The sequence below is a fragment of the Coturnix japonica genome, chromosome 1 (genome assembly GCF_054131305.1).
Source record: "Coturnix japonica strain WE chromosome 1, WE-NBRP24, whole genome shotgun sequence".
NCBI lineage: Eukaryota > Metazoa > Chordata > Aves > Galliformes > Phasianidae > Coturnix > Coturnix japonica.
This window is the reverse complement of record NC_140663.1, coordinates 61,143,635-61,168,069: the sequence shown is the minus strand read 5'-3', so window position 1 is coordinate 61,168,069 and position 24,435 is coordinate 61,143,635. Positions and strand designations below refer to the sequence as shown.

Here is a 24,435-nt window from a genome sequence, read left to right as displayed (position 1 = left end):
AGCAAAGGAATTACATCACAGAGGTGCTCAAGGTGGCCAGATGCAGCCTGCCAGTTAATATTATTCTGGCTTTATATATATAATTACTTACATCATTAAACTGGGTAAGGTACTTGCTGTTTCATAACATACATGAGTAACTGCAATAACATCTTCAACAAATGGCTCTCCAGTCTCTCAGCCAGAGGCAACTGGAAGTAAAAATCCAGTCCCCATATATGAATGAATGTACTCAGATAGATAGTTGAATACATACTTAGCACAGCTGGGCGTTAATCTCCTACATGGGCTGAGGGCTTTCACTTCACTAATAAAGAGGGTTACTTATTCTGACTTGCACACTGGTTCTCATCTAAGAGAATTTCCCAGGATGTGTGATCAAAGACTTGGGTTTCACTCAGCCAAACTTGGAGAAAACCTCTTTGGAATGATGCATGTATAGTTAAAACTAGATACTGGTGCCTGTGAACGGAAGGTGGAAGTAGAACAAAAGAGAGCCTATTAAAACAAACAAACAAACAGAAAACTTCACTTTCTTTGGATCATCCAAACTGTGTTAATTATACAGATAATTAACAGGAATTCGTGAGGGTCCACTAATCCTTCATTTCCCTCTCAAAAATCACATTTCTTGACAACATCAGAGCTTGCATATTTGGGAGAAGGAGGTTCAAAAAACCTAAAAGAATATATTATTAAGGTAAAGCACAAGGTGTTTTTAACACCAGCATCTCTGCCAGTGTGGCCTGCCCTAAAACATGGAAAGGTGTAGCCTTTGGTGGGCTCTCAGGCATGTTGCCTTATGCTATTGCCACCAAGAGGCTGCAGCAGAGAAGAACACTCATGGGTTACATCAAACCTGGGGCTTAAAAGAGAGCAGCCTCAACTCAGATTTTTCAGGTGGAAAATGGCAAGGGAAAGAAACACTGTAGTCTGGTGCAAAGGGAATTCTTAGTACCACAGTTACATACCCAGTGTAGCTATTATTTTATTAAATGAGAAAACAAACCTAAAATTTCAACATGTATGAGTATAGGTTTTACCTGGCACAAGTTACCACTCCAGTCTTTCCAAACACCTCAAGAGGAAGGTGGAACTAGTAAACGAGCTTAGCAGATCCCTCTAGATGCTCCCTGTAATAGTAAGACACATGATGTGGTGTCACAGTATATTTATTGGAGGTTTGGGAGCCACTGTCCCAGACTGCCAGCTATTAGGTTTGAGTTACTAAAAGGTCATGCAGGGCAAAGTTATTTTACCTTTTGGCCATCAATCTTCCAGTATTCCTCAGAACCCTGTTTATACCGCAAAAAAAACCAAAAAAAACCAAAAAAAACCAAATGCTCTCTGCTTAAACCTTTTGGTTAAAATGATTAAAATGACAAGCAAAGGTTTTAATTATAATAATAAAATCCACGGTTTCTGTATGAAAGCCCTAGTGACAGTTGTTAGAGCAAGCAACTTTTACTTAAATCTTTCTCTCAATTGCTTGTCTTCCATCAGTGTGCTGTATTATGCTACAGCTATCATCTCATAGTCTTAATTTCACTCAATATGCCTAAGCACATAGGTTTTCTTTATGGCATTGTATGTGGATGGAGTCTAGGGAGATTTAGGAGCTAATAGGTTCCAGATGTCTAAACTGCTGCCTGACTGTTAATGGAAATGTGCTCCCTTCAGCTTTGTGTCTGGGCTACTCATACCATGTGGCAGACTGTGACAGAGAATCACAACCCAATGTAACAGAGACCTCTTCTCTCAAAGCCTAAGAAAATGTGCAAATGCAACCTGGGGTGCCAAATAGCCCCATGTGTTCAAGTACCATGTCTACATTTATAATGTTCTGGATGTGGCACCCTGACTCTACACTGTGGTACAAGAAAGAATTTGCTAACAAGAAATTCTGAAGCAGCTTGGAAAAGTCTAGGGACTTCCTTCTCATTTAGCTAATCTACACAAAATGTCATTGGATGTTTTTAATGGGTGTTAGTCACAATTATCAACCGATAGGAACACTTTGACCTTAGCACTCAAGCTCAGGCCAAGCATTCGGGCAATGTGGGTTCTCCCTATGGATCAATCTGAAAATTTAAGAAGTTGTCTAATTTATTAGAGAGAAAGGAATTTTGTAATGGTTTTGCAGGCTATAAATCTACTGGTGTGAATGCTTTGTTTCAGTCACTTTTGAATGAGTCTCAAACTGTATGGCCTCTCTTCTTCCTACAGGAAATTGTTTTGAACCTGTGGCTGCTCTTTTGAGCTTGTGAGAAGAAGAAAAAGTTTTTTTTCCAGATCTCAGCTGTATTATTAGTCATTAGTGTGATGAATGCAGTGTGACACTCATGGCTGAGTTGCCAACTCTTTCTTTTGAAGCAGTCATGAAACTTGGAAGCCAATGCAATGATTGATGCACTTGTCATGCAGTGGAACATCATATTCCTTGTTATTGACTATCAAGGTTACTGGCATTTGTTGTTTTTTAGAGTTGTCACTGTTTAATGCCTGTATTAACCGTGTGTTATGTATTAATCATATAGTTACCACGTACTGCATCTGACAAAAGCTTTATCTAAGGGATATTTTATGCAGTATGACGTGGGAGTCAAATTCCAATATGTTTCTTTGAGAGTCCAACTCCAGTAACCCAGCAAGAAGTAATGGACTTCTGTCTACATTATTAGCAAGTCTTGGTGGTGGTTGTATCACCAGGAAGACCTCACTTTGCGACATCAACAAGCACATGCCTAACGCCATGCAAGTAGCCATTTGCACATCACTAATTAACCATGTGCACAAGAGCTTTCCCAACAGGAATGCTTTATTGAGTTGGAGTTTGCTTTAGGACTTCTTGGCAAGTCTGCAAAATATAAACATTGTTTAATTTATGGGCTCACTGTAAGGCTTATTTAATGAAAAACAACTCCCTGCTGTGTTAAGAGAAACAGCACAAGTATTGTCACTGTGGAGCCTGTTTTCAATATGATCAAAGCATACTGTACAAATTGCAGGCTTTCTGTACGTGCTATTATTATTATTTTTTTTTAACTTTGCTTTTTTGATCATATCTTTAGAAATAGTTTAATCCTGAGTGCCCCTAAGGGATGAATTTTTAAATCTTTTTTTCTGAAATCATTAGGATCAGAGTAGTTGGAATGTTTCAGTTACAAAATGGAAAACAACAGCAACAACAAAAAAAAACAGCGGAATAGATGAATATATCAAGTATCCTCTTCTTGTTATATAAGAAACAGTTCACCAAAGGAACCCATGGTGCTATTCCTGTGGGACATCTGCTTGATGTTTAGGCTCAGATGTTCTAAAATAGTCAGTATTTAGCAATCTATGGGTGCCTGAAGACCTTCAGTGTTGTGGATATCCTATGTACTTGTACTCTGCTTCTCTATCTGCAAAGTGAGCATTTTCTTACTTTACCGGGTTATGAGGGTAAATATATCTTTAGCACTTCAAAAGCACTGAAACATTACTATAATGTGAAGAAAAAAACACTTTACAAGCAGTAGCTGTGTAATAAATTGATCTATTAAATCACAGAATCACTGAATTATCAAGGTTGGAAAAGACCTAGAAGATCATCTAGTCCAACCATTACCAATACTTCCCAGCTAAATCATATTAAAATATTAAAGATCTGTGGAGTGAGTCATCAGATAATGTTAGCTGCCAACCTCCACTGAAGTTGAACTGATGGCCTGAGTCCTTCATCTCCATAAGTTCAGCCTGGATCCTTAATCTCCATGTTGCCAACCACCATCTAAGCATGAAGTTGCAGCACCTCATTGGATTCTGGACATTACACCACTATCCCCATTTGAATTTGCACATCAAGAAAAATGGAAAAAAAAAAATGGTTTTCTATACAGTTCTTAGACTACATTCAGATGCCATGAACAGATCACTGTAGATTACCAGAAGTCAGGATAACTGGATGGAGTGAGTAAGAATTAAATTCAACAAGTTAGAGAACAGGAAAGTGAACATGCAATATCCTGTACTGGACAGATCATGAAGGGGGAGACAGAATTTGACCCACTCCTCTTAGTTAAAGTGAAATACGTGGGTTGTACATTAGTCAGTGTTATATCCCAGTGTAACTGGGATATGGTATGGATTTAAACCAAAGATCTGGTTCTTTATTCATCTGGCACAGAAATGAGTATTCAGACTTCTGCAAATTTTAAATTGACACATTTACATACTTAATTGTCTTGCTCATGATAGAAGTGAGAAGTAACACAAGCTTCATTCTCATTTGCTTTGGAGTAAGTGCTTCTTCCAATTTTTTGTGTGCTGAATTATTCATATCAGAGTGGTTTGAGCACTATCATTCTTTGTGTTAGAAAATTTCCATAGCGGACACCATACTGCACATAGAAAATTGCTTCACTTCATAGCAGCTGAATAGCTGGTCTGAAGTCTCCTGGGTTTTCTGAGACTTCTCCATTGTATGGCAAGAATAAAAATTAATTATTTCAGTTTGAAATTCAAAATTGCATCTATGTTGGTTATAATCTCTCTTTAGATATTAAGGATTCTGTATAATTTTTTAGGAGCTATTTGCTCTTCAGTATTTGAGATCCAGTATTTGATTAACGGAGATTCCAATCCTTTAGGTATTCTGTCTTATAATCTAGGATTCTTCACTGTTAAATGAAAAGCTTTTCTCAGAGAAATCCAATGCAACCATGTGATGTGTAAAATAAAGATGCACTTTCATAGATCCAAGCACTGAAACTGTAACCTGTGCCAATCCCTTTTTAGATTTTGTTTTGAATTGCATAACCCATAGTCTGAATGTTACATGACATACAGTTATTGTGTACTTTATTTATGCAGATTATCAAATTGTTATTCAGCATTTACACAGCACCATAAATACGCCATTACTGAGCGACATGTCGTCACTATGTGAATATTCTATGTTTTTTAATGCAGTACTCTGAGTCAGCTGTCTAAGTATGAATATCTACCTGTCATCATCTAAGTGTGCAGTCACTCCAGAGCCCAAGGGGTGGATAGACACTCAAACTGCTGAAATGCAGCAGTGACCTGCGTGATCAGGTGTCAAAATCCACCTCTGAACTTCAGTGTCACAGGAACTCCGGTGTTCTCATTCTGCCATTTCTGAAATGGGTGCTTAAGGAAGCATGCATTTGTCACTGTGACAGCTTTAGATGAGGTAGTATTTACCAGTTTTACCAATTACTGCTTGAATTTTCATAATGATTGTCAGTGTGAGACTGTTCTGTTGGCATGGATGTTGACAGTAAAGCGGTCTCTGAATGAGAACATTCATGGTGGAAATATGGCATGCTCTCTAGAATAATTGCGGCACTTTGGCCTGAAATTGGTACATCCCTGTCCAAATGCTGCAGCAGCTTGAAATTATACTAGTTAAGGGTCCTGCAGTGGACATAATGTTATATTATTCTCATATATACAATTGCCACACATTTAAAGTATGTTGTAGGAGGGATTTTTTCTAGGATTAGATGAAAGTACTTAAATGCTATACCACTTGCTGCTGGGGAGTTGATAAAAATCATTAATGATGGTTTTGTGAACAAGAGCGCTCTTCTTCAGCAGTGAAGGAAAGTTTCCACTTCATATTTGTTGTGCTACTTGAGACTGCTGTGTTGCAAAACTGAGTTTGTTTGGATGTGTTTCCTTCTTTCCCCTTTTCTGTTGCCTGACTGTTTTTCTGTTTTCTGTCTCTCTCTCAGAAGCATGGCTGAATAATTTCAAAGTGTAAATCGTGTTCTGGAGACATGAGGGGCTGACTTTTCATATCCCAGATTCTGACAAGCTTGAGAGGATCAAACAAACCCTGGCAGCAAAAGATAAGGGGCCAGACCAGGAGCAATGAGGCAGTGCCAGCCCTTGTACTTACCTGTGCTATGGGGCAGTGCAGCACTCCTGTGGCTAACACTACCACTTCACCATCCTTCAGCTCAGTTCACCCTGATTTAAGTCGCTGTGGTGGGTTTCACTTAATATATCTTTTTCCTTGAGAGCAGCATTAGTTCCTACTTGACAGTCCCTTGCAAAGGCACTGGTTGGTAATGTGCATGCATTAGGCACGCAGCTTCTGCACTCATACTGGTGGGAACAGTGCTTTATAATTTATGGATGTGTTTTCTCAAGTAATAACTCAAAATTACATTCTTATTTATTTAATCTTTTTAATTGGCATCTCAGAGGCTTTGGAGGAGACTGGCTGCAGATTTTCCACTTTCTATTGGATTATAAATTTTTTTTTATTAAAAAACAACAAACTATTAACTGCTGCATGCAGAGAAAAGCACATTCTTTGACAACAGTCCCTGCAAGAGAATTCTTAATTAAATTGTGCACAGCATGTTGCAGAAATAGCAAGGTTTGGGAGGCAGGAGGTGCACATATAATTTGGCATTTTACACGACAGTTCTGCATTTCAGCATGATTCGAAGGCACTTTCTTTGCCTCCAACATGAAATATTGTTAGAGAAAATGATCTAAACATTGCATATAATTTGTCTTCTGCTAAGCTTTAATTGCTTATCTTTCTTAAAGGTTGTTAATTAAGCTCCTTACTATTGATGTTATATATCAAATTTATTCATGCAAACAAAATAGATCTAAGATACGGATAAATTTCAAAGCCACAGACACATGTCCATTGATGCACGACTCCAGCTGTTTTATTTATCAGTTTAATTGAAAATAACTAACAAAACAAAACCCTTTCAAATGGAAAAGGGAGGAAAAGAAAATGAATAATTATTCCTGTTCATCAGACCAGTTCTGTCCGTGATGCTTTTTAACCTTAATATCTTCATTTCTCCTATGTGCATGTGCATACACAAACACATGCCACAGAGAAGCACACAAAGTACTGACCTGACAAAGGAGAACAGATATATGAAAAGTTACCCAGAATATAATGCCTCTGGGCTCCTTCTGCTTCAGCTGTAGGACAGCAGCTGACTTCATCACTTGCAATTTTTGTGTGAAGGTAATAAATGAACTCCTGAGCTCTGTCTTTACCTGTGTTCAGCTAGCCTTTGGGGATGAATTCTTCTACCTAGCTGAAAGAAGCTCTGGGATCTTTGAGCTCTCTTTGACACACTGTCCACAACCCTGTAATTAACCAAATGTCTGTAGGGCTAGTGGGGAAAGACCACCAGCTCTTATGATCTTCTTTGCTTCCGGATATCTCATCCACCTCTTTTCCAACAGCAGCTTCAGACCCACAAAGAGCAGTCCACGTAGGGAACCCCTGGCTGAGGTCCTTGCAAAGTACAGATGCTTGCAGTGTTAATTATCTGTAGGCCACCTGCTGTACTTGTAGCAATTATGCCTGCAAATTCTTCTCCAGTGGGAAGTGACCTTTGGAGCAATCTGCCAGGCGATGTCCTAGCAAGGCCATGACCTGCTGCTGCCTTGGAAAGGATTTCCATCCTCTACCAACAAATGGCAGAGGTGGTCATTTCCATAGCCAGGCCATGCTGTCTCTCTGTGTAATGTGAGCAGAATGGGCGATTTCCCAAACACAGCTGGAAAGTGGAAGCCAAGCTTTGAGTTAAGATGGCTCACATCTGCCCTGCCAATCATCCCTCCCTGCATTTCTGGTGGGTACCCAGCAGGCAGTGAGAGCAGAAAGCACCGTATATATATTCGTACAGATAAGATCTGTTACCATAAAACATGGTATTTTGGACATGAGGAAATGGTTTTAAACAGAAAGAAGGAAGATTTAGATTAGACGTTAGGGGGAAAGTTTTCACTGAGAGAGTGGTGAAGCAGTGGCACAGGCTGCCCAAAGAAGCTGTTTCCTGGAGGTGTTCTAGGCCAGGTTGGATGGCCAATTCACCTAGGAAAATCCTGCACACTATGTGTAGCAGATACACCCATTATTTGTCTACACAGAAAAAAAATTCATGCCAGTCTAGCACATCTTCATGCAATCTGAAGTATTCACAGAGCCTCCAGAGAATCTGAAACAAAACCGATCAGCAATCAGCAAACTCCTATTTACAGTCAGCTCAGTATAAAACAGAAACAAATGTTCTGTTTTATGTTCCTCAGAAGGGGATAAATTCCCCAGCCATCAATATTCAGGTCCTTGACCAACCACTAAAACAGTCTGGCATAGATATTTGATGGAGAAAATCAAATCTACGACACTTAAAGATGAGTTCTCTAGACTGTACACCACTTTTCTGCTTGAGATAGCCTTGTCCCACACATAAAAATCACTCCCCACAACACTGTAATTGTTTACTTTCCAATGAAAACTCTCTATTAACAAACTCAGAGATCCAGATATGAATTTTACTGCTTCCCTGCAAGGAGGTTTTATTAGAACCTCTATAAATTCAAGTCATCTACAAGGACAGCTCTCTTCATTGTTTTTTCAACATCATTTTCTCTACAGTGTGTAAGGGTTTGTGGGAGATCATTCTCACAGGGAAGTATGGGAAACTTAAGTAATCTCAGGAATGTACTAGCAAAATCCAATAAATCCTTTCAGCAGAAGATTTATTTGGCCATTTTCAATTATAGCAAAGAATAGAACAGAAATAAAACCACTGTAACCAAGAGGAGCAAAACAGCAAATCTACTATTTACCTAGCTTCATATGAACTTCTTGCTCCTTAAGCCACTGTCTTCATTTGTGGTGGTCTTGTATTTGTGTAACTCTATTCCTCTTGGAAAGATTCCAAGCACAGTTATTCTCGTACCCCAGGGAGCTGGCCTGGATCTTTACTTGTCTAAATCCATGTTACTCAATGTAGCTAACAACGGAGCAAAGCCCAGATCTGATCCTGATACAATGGTGTTTTTTGTTGTTGTTTCTTTGTTTTGTTTTGTTTCATTTTCTTTTGTTTTCTTATGTAGTCAGTGTGTGGTTGGAGCAAAAAGTACTTCAGTTTTCAGGCCAGCATTACCAGCATTACCAAAACAGTGTGTTTTGATTCAGGATATGGGACTGGAGGCTCTGAATTGCCTTCTGACTCATTGTTTTCCACGTGTGCTAGCAAGTTTTTTACTGATTTGAGAATGGTCACTCTGGATGCTGTGCATGAAGAGGCTGCTTCAACCCATGTGAGGACCTCACCCAAGGAACTGGTATTGTACAAAGGGAAGAGGACTTCTTACCACTCAAAGTAGGGGAAGTTGCTTCTGGTAAAAAACAACAAAAAACTTCCAAATTTACTTAAGACTTATCCTCGCAATTGTTCACTCAAGTACCCTGCCCCAGACTTGTCAACTTAGGTTTCAGAATGAGATACTTGGTCATTAATATAGTAATTAATTAATTTTGCTGCTAGCTATATTAATTTCTCAGCACAATAATAAGATATGTCTTTCCTACTAAATCAAACCTGCCTGCAGTATATCAGAATGAATAAGACCATCTATTTAATTTCCTTAGCATTAAATAATTAAAGCTTCCTTGAAGGGGAGGACAGTGCGTTACTGCCACTGGTGAGCAGATACGACAGAGATATACTTCCTTTAGGGAAACATGCAGAGGCTGAAATATCTCCTATCTGTATTTGCTCTAGTTTATCTCTATGCTTGTCATTTATTACTAATGAGTGCTACTAATTAACTTCGTTAAAATATCTCTCAAGGGTGTGCCACAAATCTGAAGTATGATACTGCCAAATGCGTTATTTCAGGACACGTGGAACTGTCTGTCAGTCCTTCAGCATGTGCAGTGTGCATGAAGAACACAGTAGAAGGACATGCCCAACCAGAAGTAACACTCTTGTCACAGTACTATGCTATATGCCCTATGCTAGTCTTGCCACGAGGAGTGAAGAAGTCTCCACTGAAAATGAAAGTAATCAAAGGACAAAAGCCTGAAATGAAGGAAAGCTACAGCTGGGTAACTTTTTCAGAACCAACTCCTCCTTTGTGACGTGGAATCACAGAATCATTAAGGTTAGAAAAGACCTCTGAGATCACTCAGTCCAAACATCAGCCAATCAGCACCATTCCCACTAACCATGTCCCTTGATGCCACGTCTCCATGTTTCTTGAACAGCTCTGGGGACTCAACTACCTCCCTAGGGAACCCATTCCAGCGTGCCACCACTCTTCCTGAGAAGAAATTTTTCCTAATAACCAACCTGAACTTCTACTGTCACAACTTAAGGCTACTACCTCTCATCATATTGCTGTTACCTCAGAGAAGGTGCTGACACCCACATTGCCACAGCCCCCTTTCAGGGTGTTGTAGTGAGCAATATGGACTTCCCTGAGCCTCCTTTTCTCCAGAGTAAACAATTCCAGTTCCCTCAGCCACTCCATGTAAGACTTGTGCTCCAGAACCTTCTCCAGCTTCTTTGCCCTTCCTTGGACACTCTCCAGGGCATCTCACAGTCATGGTCCACCAATGAGTGGGAGAGGTTTGTGGAGACCTGTAGTTGTGGAAAAAGAAAAGAAGAGAGAGGGAGAGAGAAAAAAAAAACAAAAAACAAAAACTTCTAGAAAACACTGGAAGTAACATGAGAGCTGCACTGTGCGATGCAGTGATGTTTGTGTAGCTACATGGAAGAAACTGAAGTGTCCTGATGTCTGCCCTCAGGATATTAGAGAGATGCAGCAAAATGTATTCCAGATAGAGATGTTACAATAGGGGAAGTCATGACATACCATCTATTGAGATAAAGATAAAAGATGGAAGGCAGAATGTGTTTTGCAGACTGCAGTCATCATGACAAAAAGCAACTGGAGCTGACCTGCAGGCATTTACCCGCTGAGACTGTTTTCATTCCTGGAGAGCTGTTATATAGCTCCCTGTCAGTAGCTTTCTGCTTCTGGCTGCCAAGACTTGCAGTGTAGAAAGGGCTTCCCCAAGGCCAACTACAGAAAACAGTCCACCAAGCTGTGCTCATGCCAGGTTTTGTAGAGCAGAGGGAGAATATCTGAGAGAGCACTTCTCCCCACAAGAACCCAAAGGATCAGGATAAGGCTGAGGTACTTAATGCTTTATTTGCCTCCTCTCTTTAATAGTAAAACTTGTTGCTCCCTGGGAATGCAGCCTCCTGTGCTGGTAGATGAGAAGGGGGAACATAATAAGCCCTGCATGATCCATGATGAGATAGATAGTTTTGGACCTGCTCCGAAAGCTGGATGCTTACAAGTCCATGGGGCTGGATGAATTGCACTCTAGAATGCTGAGGGACTCGGTGGATGTGGTTGCCAAACCACTCTCCATCATTTTTCATGGCTAACCAGGGATGTCCCAGTGGATTGGAGGCTGGCAAATGTGACACCCATCTTCAAAAAGGGCTGGAAAGATGATCCTGGCAGCTACAGGCCTATCAGACTCACCTTGGTGTCTGGGAAGGTTATGGAATGAATAATCTCAGGAACCATCATGGACCAATTAAAGGTCAGCCAGAGGATCAAGCTTAGTCAGCATGGTTTTATGAAGGGTAGATCCTGTCTGACAAACCTGATTTCATTCTATGACAAGGTGGCCCATTTAGTGGATGGTGGTAAGGCTGTCTGTGTGGTCTACCTGGACTTCAATAAGGCTTTTGACATTGTCCCCCATAACATTCTCATGGAGAAACTGGTTGCCCATGGTCTGGATGGGCACGCGCTCCGCTGGGTGAAGCACTGGCTGGATGGCTGGGCCCAAAGAGTTGTGGTCAATGGAGTTGAATCCAGTTGGCAGTTGGTTGTGAACGGCATCCCCCAGGGCTCGGTGCTTGGGCCACTTCTGTTTAACATCTTCATTGATTATCTGGATGAGGAGATTGAGTGCACCCTCAGTAAGTTTGCAGATGACACTAAGCTGGGAGGGAGTTGATCTGACAGAGGGAAGAAAAGCACTACAGAGGGACCTGGATAGACTGGATTGATGGGCCAAGGCTAACAGCATGAGTTTCAATAGGGCCAAGTGTCAGGTCCTGCATTTTGATCACAACAACCCCAGGCAACCCTACAGGCTTGGGGAGGTGTGGCTGCAAAGTTGCCCAATGGAAAGGGACCTTGGTGTGCTGACAGTTGGCTGAATATGAACCATCAGAGTGCCCAGGTGGCCAAGAAGGCCAATAGCATCCTGGCTTGTATCCGGAATTGTGTGGTGAGCAGGACTAGGGAAGTCATCCTTCCCCTGTACTTGGCATTGGTGAGGCCTCACCTCAAGTACAGTGTTCCGTTTTGGGGACCTCAGTACAAAAAGGACATGGAGGTACTGGAGCAGGTTCAGAGAAGGACAACGAGGCTTGTGAAGGGCTTGGACAATCAGCCCTATGAGGAGAGGCTAGGGGAGCTGGGGCTGTTTAGTCTGGGGAAAAGGAGGCTGAGGGGAGACCTTATTGATCTTTTCCAGTGTCTGAAAGGTGCTTACAGTGAGAGTGGGGCAAGTCACTTCTCACTGGTGATAGGGGACAGGACAAGGGGAAATGGCTTCAAGTTGTGCCAAGGTAAGTTTAGGTTGGATATTAGGAAACACTTCTTTACAGAAAGGGTAGCTAAGCACTGGAATAGGCTCCCCAAGGAGGTTGAGGTTGAGTCACCATCTCTGGGTGTGTTTAAGAGCCATTTGGATGTGGTACTCAGAGATATGATTTAGCAGAGGGTTGTTAGTTAGGGTACTATGGTTAGGCTGTGGTTGGACATTATGATCTTTGAGGTCTTTTCCAACCTGAGTAATTCTATGATTCTATGATTCTATGATAAACTCAGATGAAACATGCCCTCAGGCTCATTCTTGTTCAAGCATCATCCAGCCAACACTCTGCTGTAAGGGAAACCTTTGTAGGCTGGGAGGAAGAGAGAAAAATACCTCTCTATATTTACTGAGTGCTGTGATCTGCACTTTAGACTTTCCTGGGTTTCACTCTTGGGGAAGAGAGCCAAGCAGCACCACATTACAGACCTCACAGTATTCAGTGTACATGTTCTCATGGTGCTTGCTTTATAAACAGGTCCAAGCATTGACTCAAAATAATGAAAGAAGTCATTTGCTAATAGAACTTGGTACCAAAAGCACATCTCAAGCCAGATGTGTGAGTGAAAGTTCCCATTATTTACTCGTGCTGAGACACTGGGGTCTTGGGTTGTTTTCTCTTCAGATCTGCCAAAATTTTCCTCTTACTCATAATCTGACTGGAGCAACAGGATGGGATGCATGTGTGTATGCATTTTTTTCTGCAGATTTGGTTGTGGTACAGGAATAATGGCGTGTTTCACCTTATGAAAACTTGTGAATACAACATCCTGTCCTACTGCTGTAACTGCAATCACATAGCTCCTAGGTATCATCTATATTGAAATTTTTGTAGTCTTTGCCTTGCAAAGTAAGGTATGCTTTCCCTTTAGACTATGCAGTATAAAAATATAAAAAGTAGTATATAATAACCCTGGAAGTCTTAGGTAAAAATGTGAAATGGTTCTGTTTATACCTCTCCAGTAAACCTGACACATCAGGAGCTGGGCATTATTAGAATTTGCTACTTTACAATATTATGGTCCAAAGGAGATAAAAGCATGGGGAAAAGTAGATTTTCTGGCAGTGATAATGCTCAGGAATTTTATTGAACCCTTTTGATGTAAAGAGAGAGATCTAGATGCAGAGCATTATGAAGATATGTCAAAGCTTTCTACTTGAGTTGTTGCAGCAACAGAAATTCAGTAGGCTGGTAATTCACATCTGATTAATTGGGTTCTAAATCACTTTAATCAATACTCAGTGAACTTGTCCAGTATGGCTAGCATACTTCGATTCGTGCTAGCAGCAAGGAGCAGACACTGTTCCCAGCCACCCTGTGTGCATATGTCTGGTCATGACCAGAGAGTGGCTGTGCACAGAGGAGGCCAGAGGACTTGGGCTTCACTGAAAGAGCAGTCTCAAAACACACTTTGGGCATGTCTCTATGCTTTCAGACTGCAATACCATGACAGTCCTGGTCATGCATCGCTGAAGGATGATCATTAGATCTGTACTAACGCATTATCCTCATTGTCATTATGGCTATTAATCTTATATGAAATTCCCTGATATCCTTACAGACGTTTTCTTTTAACCGAGGTGAACAGTCTGTAATGACACCATTTCAATTTGTTGCATATATTTTAATCCATTAGCTGATGACTTCTGATAGCAGTGTGTAAGAAAATTGGATTGGATCACCACAAAAATGTCTCATGAAAATCATATGCATTATTCAGCTTACTTCACAATCCACAGTTAGAATCATTTTCTTATATGACAAAGACAGTGCATTAGAGACTGTGAAAAAGATGAGTTATATCTCAAATGTGAAGCTTTATTAATGTTGTTGCTTTCCATCAACATTCTTTAAAATCCATCTTGACTTCATAATACTTCATCTTTCTCCATTCTTTCCTCAGGAGAGTTACTTCAGTAGTAGACCTTAATATGCTATAATATAAATTTGCCAAAAAACGAGTATTCACTTTCCAGGTCAAACTTCAGGCTCCATTGCATGTATATTTTTCATTGTTTCTGAGGATAGACAGGCTCAGGTACCATCGCACTGCAGGGGATGAGTTGTTTTTTCAATGGCAAGTAGTCTTTCCAGTATCAGAATGAACCAAAACTGTATTTATATCACTATCGTAGTGATAACGCTGCAATGCAGTGTCTGTGGTAATACGATTTGACAGTGTTTTAATCTGCTTGTAGGGCATGCCAGTGACAAAATCTCTTGCTGAGTCATTTTCTTTTGATATACAAAAGATTAATCTGGGGAATCCTGTACCTATCTGGCACTAGGCTAAAATGCAGCACTATGGTATTCAGTACTCAGCTACAGGATCTGGATAAGGATTTATTAATTATATTTCACACAAGAGGGAGAAGAAATTAAAATTTTCTACATAGTTGAACATTTATTTTTAAGGATGATGCAGTTTAGCAAAGCTCCATCAACTACTTGAGCTCCCGTAATTAGCAGCATGTACTTCCACTCTAATTAAAAAATTAAAAGCATTAGTTCAAGCTATTCCCTTACTCTTGTTACCATGTAATGACTTTGATTAACCATTGTGTTCCAAAATGCCAACCATACCCTGGGCTGCATCAAAAGAAGCATGACCTGCAGGGTGAGCGAGGTGCTGGTCTCCCTTTGCTCTGCCCTTACCCCCACCTGCAGTACTGCATCCAGGCCTGAGGACTCCAGCATAAGATTGATGCAGAGCTGTCGGAGTGGGTCCAGAACAGGCCATAAGAATGTTCAGGGGGTTGTACGTATCCTATGAAAAAAGACTGGGGATCTGGGATTGGTCAAACTGGAGAAGGCACCAGGTAGAACTATTGTGGCCTTCCAGTACTTAAAGGGAGTTTATCAACCACTGGAATAGGGTCCCCAGGGAGGTGGTTGAGTCACCATCCCTGGATGTGTTTAAAAACTGTTTGGTTGTGGTGCTCAGGGACGTGATTTAGCAGAGGGTTGTTATTAGAGTAGTATGGTTAGGGTGTGGTTGGACTCAATGATCTTTGAGGTCTTTTCCAACCTGAGCAATTCTATGATTCTATGATCAACTGGACTTTTTTCATGGACAGATAGCAATAGGACAAAGGAGAACTGTTTTGAATTGAAAGAGGGGAGACTCAGATGTCAAGAGGAACATTTTCACTGAGAGGGTGATCACAGAATCACAGAATCACAGAATCACAGAATTACCCGGGTTGGAAGGGACCTCAAGGATCATGTAGTTCCAACCCCCCTGCCTAGCAGGGCCACCAAACAATACACATTTACTAGATCAGGTTGCCCAGGGCCCTGTCCAACCTGGTCTTGAACACCTCCAAGGATGGGGCATCCACAACCTCACTGGGCAGCCTGTTCCAGGACCTAACCACCCTTCTAGTAAAGAACTTTCCCCTAACATCCAACCTAAATCTTCCCTCTGCACAGGCTCCCCAAGAGAAGCTGTGGATGCCCCAGCATTGGAGGTGCTCAGGGCCAGACTGGTTGGGGCCCTAGGCAGCCTGAGCTGGTGGGTGGCAGCCCCGTCCATGGCATGGAGTTGGAACTTGATGATCTTTAATGTCTCTTCTAATCCAAGCCATAGAATGACCCTATGATTTACCACAGAAATACTGCTTCTTTCCAGTAAAGAGGCTAGGTTTCTTTCTCTAGTACATCTAACATTCTTATGTTTACAAGGGGAAACACAAAGAGACTTTACTAATTTCTGCCAGTCTGGGAGAAGCTCCAATTGTTTTTAGGAAGTTTTTTATGTCCCTTCACAATCAGGGGACTTTCAGTCACTATGCACATAGCATTGCAACCAACCTACAGGAGCAGAACAAGAACCAGTCTGTACTGTCCTCACATTTGAACATGCAACAAAAAAGATGAGGATATATTTACTCAGGCATTCATAGATGTATACATGTAAGTATTTAAAGCATCAGCATGTTAGCAAGTCAGATTTTTTTTAGTTTAATTAAGACTTTCTTGTTTTGAGACATCACTATTTCTGTAATTGTTTTGCTGTTGTCTTCTATATTATCCTATCTTGTTTCTTTCTTTCTTTCCCCCCCCAACCCCCCCTTTTTTTTCTCCTGGTTTTATCATTCCTCCTCCTCTGCTGTCCATTTATTATCGGAAAGACTATGACAAACTCAGGCCAAGGGTGGGATGAGTTAGTGAAGACCACAACTCCTTCAGAAGTTTAGGCATCCTCAGCCTAACTCATCCACTCTACAAGGAGTGTCCAGTAGACACTTCACGATACATTTTGGCTTAATTTATAGCGGTTGAACACATTTTCCTAAAGCTCTTACTCTGTGTTTTCTCACAGAAAATTACTTTTTCTGCAGTACAGATAGCAGCTAAAATGGTTTACAACAGCTGACATCAGTGGCAGCTATTAACACGTTATTTGTTACTTTTCCCCTTCCGTCTTTCATACAGTAAATGGCACAGCTATTGACTTCACGCAGTCAGCAATTTTAGAGAAATAGAGATACTTTGAGTCAGTTTCAGTGCAAGTTGTGTGGTCAGTTTTTCTCCTAACCAGAGCAGGTTAGATTCAGGTTGCTGAAATGTAGCATTATGATAGGAATGCTCCATACTTCAGCCATAAAAATAAGCACCCTCAACACAAATAAATGACTAGATGATGCAGGAACATGGAATCATAGAAGGAAGGGATCCTGAAAGGTCACCTAGTCCACCTCCCCTGCAATGAACATCTGATATGGAAGTGTGTATGATGAAAAGGTGTCACTGAAGTCCTCCATGTGGAAAAAAAAAGGCAGACAGTGATATTCATCTATCTTTGCTGAATGAAACCAAACAGTGGATGTGAGAATGGTGAGGTGGTGGGTGATGCATTCTGTGATTTTTTATGGGTATAACTATTCAGTAACTGGTGGACTGCTGCAGTTTTGTAACATCTGAAAGAAGCAATGCCAGTTGTAACTTGCATTAAGATTTTAGTCAATTCGTTGTGGTGGCCAGTTGAGATTTACCATCAAGGTAAATTTCAACACAATCATCCTCATAGATACATTGGTGGAGTATGGGCTGAATGAGTGGACAGTGGGGGGGACTGAAAAGTGACTGGAGTAGTGGGCTTAGAGGGTGGTGATCAGAAGAGCTAAAAACAAATAGATGCAAGTCAGTAGTTGTCAACACTCATTCTAGTACTGCTTAACTCTATTAAAAACCTGGATGCTGAAGCAGAGTGTGCTCTCAGCAAGTCTGCAGATGTTTCAGAACTGGCTGATGCACCAGGTGGTTTTGCTGAGGAACATCAACAAGCTGAAAAACTGGTCAGAGAGAAACATAAAGACGTTCAAGATGGGGAAGTGCAAATTCCAGCACCTGAGAGGAAACAACTCCATGCACTTGTACATTCTTAGGGCCAACTGACTGGTAAGCAGCTGTACAGAGAATGACAGTCTCATGGTTCTGTTGAACAAAAAGCTGAATGTGAGCCAGTGATGCATCATCATAGCTATTAAGGCTAACTCAGTGCTACATTAGAAGTGCTGCCAGCTGGCACAAAGAAGGGGTTCTCTCCTTCCCCAGCACTGATAAGTCCACATCTAAAGGGCTGTGTGTAGTTCGGAGCTCTCCAGTACAAGAGAGATGTGGGCATAGCAGAGTGAGGCTTCTAAAGGACCAATAAGATAGTTAAGTGACTGGAACACCTCTCATGCAAGAATGAGCTGGTATAGCAGAGACTGTCTGGCCTAGGGGAGGGTAGGCTCGGGGCTATCTGATTGGAGTGTGTAAAGGACAGGGAGCTAGAATCTTCTCAGTAGAGCATGGTGACAGGTAGTTGGCAGAAAGTGAAAAATGGGAAATTCTGTCTGAAAGGCACAAGAAAACACTTCTTTCTTTGAGGGTGGTTGAACACTGGAACAGATTTTCCAAAAAGGTTGGGAAGTCTCCTTCTGCGGAAACTTAAAACAGTTTTAGATAATCTACTTTAGCTTATCCTGCTTGGTGCAGTAGAGCTAGTAGACCAAATCCAGAGGTTCTTACAGTGACTATGTGAGTTACAGACCTTCTAAGTTGACTGTCTTTAACAACTGGGGAAGGGGGACATTAAGAAGAGAAGAAATAAGTATAGTGTAGTGATTTGGGATTGTCATCCCAGCTGCAAGTCAAAGGTCTGATTTGATCAGTGACCATTTTCTGAAAGTAGCCAAATGTTCCATCTCCTTTAAATGTCCACATCATTTGCTTCTTCATTCTGAAGTGGGTGCAAAACACATTACTTGTCGAGCTGCTTAAAATTTCAGTTGGTTTGGAAACATACATGGTGAGATATTTCATAATCTTGTCACTGTACAGAATTAGCTGGCTGGACTGAAGGTAATGTGCCCATTGTGACAAGGTTGCAAGGGGAGAAGTTTTAACTAGAGGAACCAGACCTGATCAACCAGTAGAGAAGGGTTTCCTTGCATGGAAAAGTTTGACTGGAGCCAGCCAGTCACATGGTAGTGAAAAGTATGTGCATCCTTTGGGCAACAGAAACACATAAGAATGCACTCCTCTCAACATGACACTGGTGCACAGATCCCTTTCTATCCAGGTCTCTGGGTTCCCTCCAGAAAGACAGCAGTGGAGAATAGACACAGACAGAGGAACTGTCCTTGCAAGCTGCTTACAGTCCATCTATCTTTAGGGGAACAGACAATTCTGGCCTGCCTTCCTGTTTGTGGTTGCATGGCTTTTGTGTTTGAGTCAGCATTCATGTGTTGCACAGAACAGATAACGTGCTTCAAAGCAGAACTCCCCATAGTTACGATTCATTTTCCATTTAAAATCAAAGTACTGAGGCCAATTCTTGTACACCTGTGCTTTCTCATTTCTGCTAGCAGTTTCTTGACTTCCCTGGTTAAGTGTGTTGGGGGGAAACTCTACTGTTACTCGTTTTAAATGCCTTAGCTTTTCTTATAGGCTAGCAACTTTTTGTAGCATCAGCATTTCCGTTGACCAAAGACAACATTTCAGACATTATAATATTTCATCAGTCAAGTTCCGTTTTCCTGTACCTTTTTTTTTTTAAAAAAAAAAAAAAAAAAAGCACAAAAAACCAAAAAGAAACAAAATGAGACAAAACTGCTGTACTGAAAGACAGCTGATTTGGCATTGAGATGTTGTGTCTTCTTATGGAAAGTTTAAAGTGTATGTCGGTGATTATCACTCTTAAGCTTCCTGATTTTCTTTGACTTAGGACAGTATCTCATTTTGACAGTGCTGAAACAGCTTCTTATGGTTTTCTTGCTTTCTTGTTTACCTGCCAATTGCCACTAAACCTTCAAATAAGAGACAATGTAAGCCTCCCCTCAGGGTGGAAAGGTTACTTTGCATACACACATGAATTGGGGGAAAAAAAGCAGTTCCTAAAATGTAATGAGCTTCTTCTTTTGCAGTCACTCTGGACACAGGACCAATGGTTCTTGCACCCTGATGCACTGTAGTCCTTCCTTCACTGGGGTAGGTGTAATAAGCTACAGAGTCCTGCTTTATTCTTTAGTGTGCAGTTTCTTATTCCTTCTTGAAAACCTTCCCCCCCCCTCCCCTTCAGTTCTCATTTCTATCTTCTATCTTTCTATCTGCTACTTTCTCTCTGCTACTTCCAGTGACTTATTTCATAGCTTTCCTTACAAGTCACACTCACAAAAAAGACTGTGAACAGCTGTGACCAAAAAATGTTAATTGCAGTGTCTGTTGCAACCATTTGTATCATTTTCTTTGTGATGAAACAGTTCAAATGCTGGAGTGATGTACTCCACCTTTAGACTACATGTTATACTAGAAAGAGATTGAATATTTGGATGTGGTTGCTTTTATCTTGTTTTATTTTTACTGGCATAATGGAGGTTTAAATAGAATTAGGCTTAGTTTTCTTATTCATGTAATCTCAGTTACTTGCACAGGTTGTATTCAACTCTTGCCTATTCATTTTCTTCACCTTCTGGAAATTCTTTTAGTGATCATTCAGCAATATAACTGTCTTCATTGGTTAAGCAAGAGGTTAGTTAGCAGGATTTTAAAAACAATTTTGTTAATGCTTACAGGATGAGTATCAAGCTCTTTTTCTCTGACCTATTTTGGCTTTTCTAGATTTCTCAGCTTTCTCTTCTAAATTTACTAGCATCTAATTCTGAGAATGACTGATCAGATTGATTTGTTCCACTGATACCTCACATAGTTTTAAAACCGCACTGAGATGTTCTGTGACTCAGCTTCACTTTCATGCAGTAAAACAGTTTTTCTTAAACCTAAGTGGTTCAATAACAGTATTACTATTGCTCTTTAGTTTTTCTTACCTCAACTGTATCTCTGTCTGTCATTCTTAAACCATTAATTTCTTGCCTTTCTCCTCATCAAGACTAGCTTTCCAAAGATCTAGCAAAGAGCTCAGGACATAGATACAGGGTAGAACAGAAAGGAGAAGGAAGTGCTTACTGTGACTTCATTAGAAATGCCCTTTAGCAGAGTTGCTGTCTTATCTGTTCTATTTATAATGTCCAGAAAGTGGAGCAGGGTTTTTCCAATAAGACAAGCATTGCTTTCTCAACCTAAATCTATTGCACTGGTTATGCCAGGAAGAGATTGCTCATTTTAAAGGGAAAAGAAACTAAAATGCTGACATCATTCTGAAAAAAGAATATTACATACTAAGCAGGAAGTTGATCAGGAAAGAAAAGTGGTGATTTTGATGGCATATAAACGAAGTGGGAGCTTCCATAGAGAATAAAAGAACAAGGATGAAATAAAAAAAAGGATGACAGAAACAGAAGAACATAAGTGCATACAAATCTGCTGTTTGAACAGTGGACTTAAGCCACTATAAGAATGATGAAGCTGTATAACTGCCAGATTAGTAGAAATAAGTATTTAGTGCAAACTAGTATAGACTGATGCTTTTATATCCACCCAGCTCAGTACTGCTTCCTGGCTCAGAGATTCTTCAGTACAGACAAAGAATCTGGGGAGGTGGGTATGTATTGACTACTAATTTGTTCTCTGTTTTATAACTACAGAATGCCTCCGCTCCTGGTTAACAGCAGTTCACATGATCAGGATGCTGTATACTATGCACCAGAATCCATCAGCTCCCTGGTTATCTTCATCCTTGTTTTCATCATAGGTATCCCAGGCAATGGGTTGGTTATCTGGGTAGCTGGTTTGAAAATGAAGAGGTCTGTGAACATCATCTGGTTCCTAAACCTTGCTGTGGCTGACTTCATGTGCTGCTTGTCTTTGCCATTCTTCATTGTTCACTTGTTCCTCAATGAACACTGGCCATATGGTTGGTTTCTCTGCAAAGTCATCCCATCAGTCATAATCTTCACCATGTTTGCTAGTGTTTTCCTACTTATGGTGATCAGCATAGACCGGTGCCTCCTCGTGATGAAACCAGTCTGGTGTCAAAACCATCGAACAGTCAAGTTTATTTCACTCGTCTGCAGTGGCATTTGGATCCTGGCCTTCATTTTCTGTTGTCCAGTCTTTCACTACCGCAACACTGTCACTGGTGGTGGAAAAACTGAGTGTGGGTACAGTTTTGGAGATTATGAAGTACCAGATTATGCAGATGACAGTGATCCTGTAACTGGGATATTGGAAGAATACTCACCTTCAGTACCAGCTGTCACACATGTTAGCACCGTCTTTGCTCATCAGCCTCCTGATAGCTATCCAGATTTTCAGGCAAACAGCATGTCCACCCACAATGGTGCAATTGCAGCAGCTCACCTTTCTCATGCCACTGTAGATGTGTACTCCTTGTTAAATTCGACTCCCTATCCAGACATCAGGCTATTGGATGATCTACCTAGTACTAATGTGCCTGTACTATCCAACAATGACTTCGATTTAAAGCTACTTGATTCTCTTGATTTGCTTGATTTTGACGATGTCTTTAGTGGTAATGATTATGCCATACCCCTTCCCTTAATTGTAATAACTATCACTAGGGCTGTCTTTGGCTTCATACTTCCTTTCGGCATAATGGCAGTTTGCTACGCCCTTATTGCTTCCAGGATGCTAACAAGTAACTACCGTAAGCCACAAAGCAAGATGCTGAGAACAATCATTCTTGTGATAGCTGCATTTTTCATCTGCTGGGCTCCCTACCATGTAGTTGGGTTTCTGTCCCTTGTGGCTACTCCCGGTACAGAACTGAAGGAGTCACTGATCCTTTGGGATCACCTCTCTGTAGCTCTTGCATATGCCAACAGCTGCATCAACCCTCTGCTGTATGTTTTTGTGGGGCGGGACTTCAGGGCAAAGGCAAAGCAATCACTGCAAGGAGTCTTGGAAGGAGTCTTTACAGAGGAACCAACATGTTCAACCCCTTACTCTCTTGACAGAAGCAAGACTTCAAACGATAAGGATGTTAGTACCACAGTCTAATGCTGGACTTCCCATCATAACTGCAGAAAGAGCTCTGTACATCAACCACTCTCCACTTTTTTTGCTTTAACACATCTGATTACTGAACAGAATTGCACACGGGGCACTGTGATGGTTCAGATCAGATCTGCTAATCCACTTTATATCCTACTATAGCAAGATGGGAAGTTGGAAATACTAAGAGTAATAATTTTTAGGGAAAGACTAGTGAAGCAAGAGACCCAGAATACTTTAAAGAGTAAAGAAGGCTTGCAGAATGGTTTATAGTGCAATCATGTACTTCAACTTCTGAACTGCTGAATAAGAAAATAATCAGTTATTTGCATGTCTATTAAAGATAAAATGCAACACTGATGTCTCCTTTGACTGTACTTGGGTCTGAGAGGTTTTTTTTTCTGAAGATAGGTAGAGTGAAGCACTACAGTTTACTACAGCATTGCATAGGAACAGCACATGCTCCAGTCAGATGCACTGAACTGATTTTCATGTACTGGTAGATGTTTAAGGTATCATGTTTATCCCAGCAAATATATCACTGTACTAATTCTCATGCTGTAACTATGTTCATTAGCATTTACTCACTGGCTCCTCAGCACTCCTTCCAACGTTAGAGTCACAAACTTTCCTTTAACAAGGTGTTTGAGGCTGCCCAAATATCCCTACTGTATTTCAGGTTATCACAAACAGAATTTGGGGAGCTACTAAGCCACAGTGTAGTTTTCACAGCTTTTCTAGCCAAGATGAGAGTTGAAAGATGTGCTGGTCTCGGTGTTGGGAAAACAGACAGCCTAACCGTAACCTAAAATGTCTCAGTTGCAATGTACACGTAAGTGGGGCCTGTTAATTTAGTAAAGTCTACACCCTATTTTTTTTCAAGGTAACTGGTAAGTAGTAACCAAGCCCACATGCTAGACTCAGCCAGAAGAAATGCAATACTGGCATGACAAAGTTAAACCATAAATATATATATATATATTTCAGAAAGCATACACAAAAATAAATTTGTGAGACTTCTCTGCCTGACCCTTGACATGAAGCACCATGATTGCTACTGTGGAAGGGCCTGTAAGAACTCTCCACAGCAGGTTTGATTCCCCTCATTCCCTGCAGCTGATATCAGTGCAGAGATCCACATAAACAACCCAATGCCTTTCCATGCACTGGCAACGTACATGTAATTCAGGGGCAGAGGAATGAGTCATAAGATCAGAAATGTATTTACATATGCAAGTGATGGGTAGATTAATACACAGTGTTGCACCATTCACTCCACGTCCCCTTCCGCTTCTATGTCCTTCACAGAGGATGGACTCTTAAGCCTGTAACTCAGTAGGTAGTCAAGTCCTAGTTGAAATCGTTGGGTATTTCCTCACTGGCACCTTGGGGAGGCCCCGGAGGCTGAAGGACCATGTGATGTGCTAAGCTAAAAACAATTTAAAAAAAAAAAAGAGAGAGAGAGAGAGAGAGAGAAAGGGAAAGAACAATTAAAAGAAAAAAATGTCCTTTTCCAAAGAGGGAACTTGGCCAAAAGAAAGCATGATCCCTTCCAACA

At 40.9% G+C, this 24,435-nt stretch overlaps 1 protein-coding gene across 5 annotated transcripts in view; it reads left to right on the top strand.

The window, feature by feature from the left end:
- Positions 1–23,233, top strand: part of C3AR1 (complement C3a receptor 1) — a 41,358-nt gene extending 18,125 nt beyond the window's left edge. Inside the window, exons 1-3 of one of the 5 annotated variants that reach the window (XM_015869448.3) lie at positions 19,468–19,792; positions 19,892–19,955; positions 21,509–23,233. In XM_015869448.3, coding sequence (XP_015724934.2) covers positions 21,510–22,883 — 1,374 coding nt within the window. In that variant the 5' untranslated portion in view covers positions 19,468–19,792; positions 19,892–19,955; position 21,509 and the 3' untranslated portion in view covers positions 22,884–23,233. Of the gene's footprint in view, positions 1–19,467; positions 19,793–19,891; positions 19,956–21,508 lie in introns of those variants that run through there. The other 4 variants (XM_085542098.1, XM_085542109.1, XM_085542100.1 and 1 more) reach the window with 4 other exon arrangements.
- Positions 23,234–24,435: the final 1,202 nt, after the last annotated feature.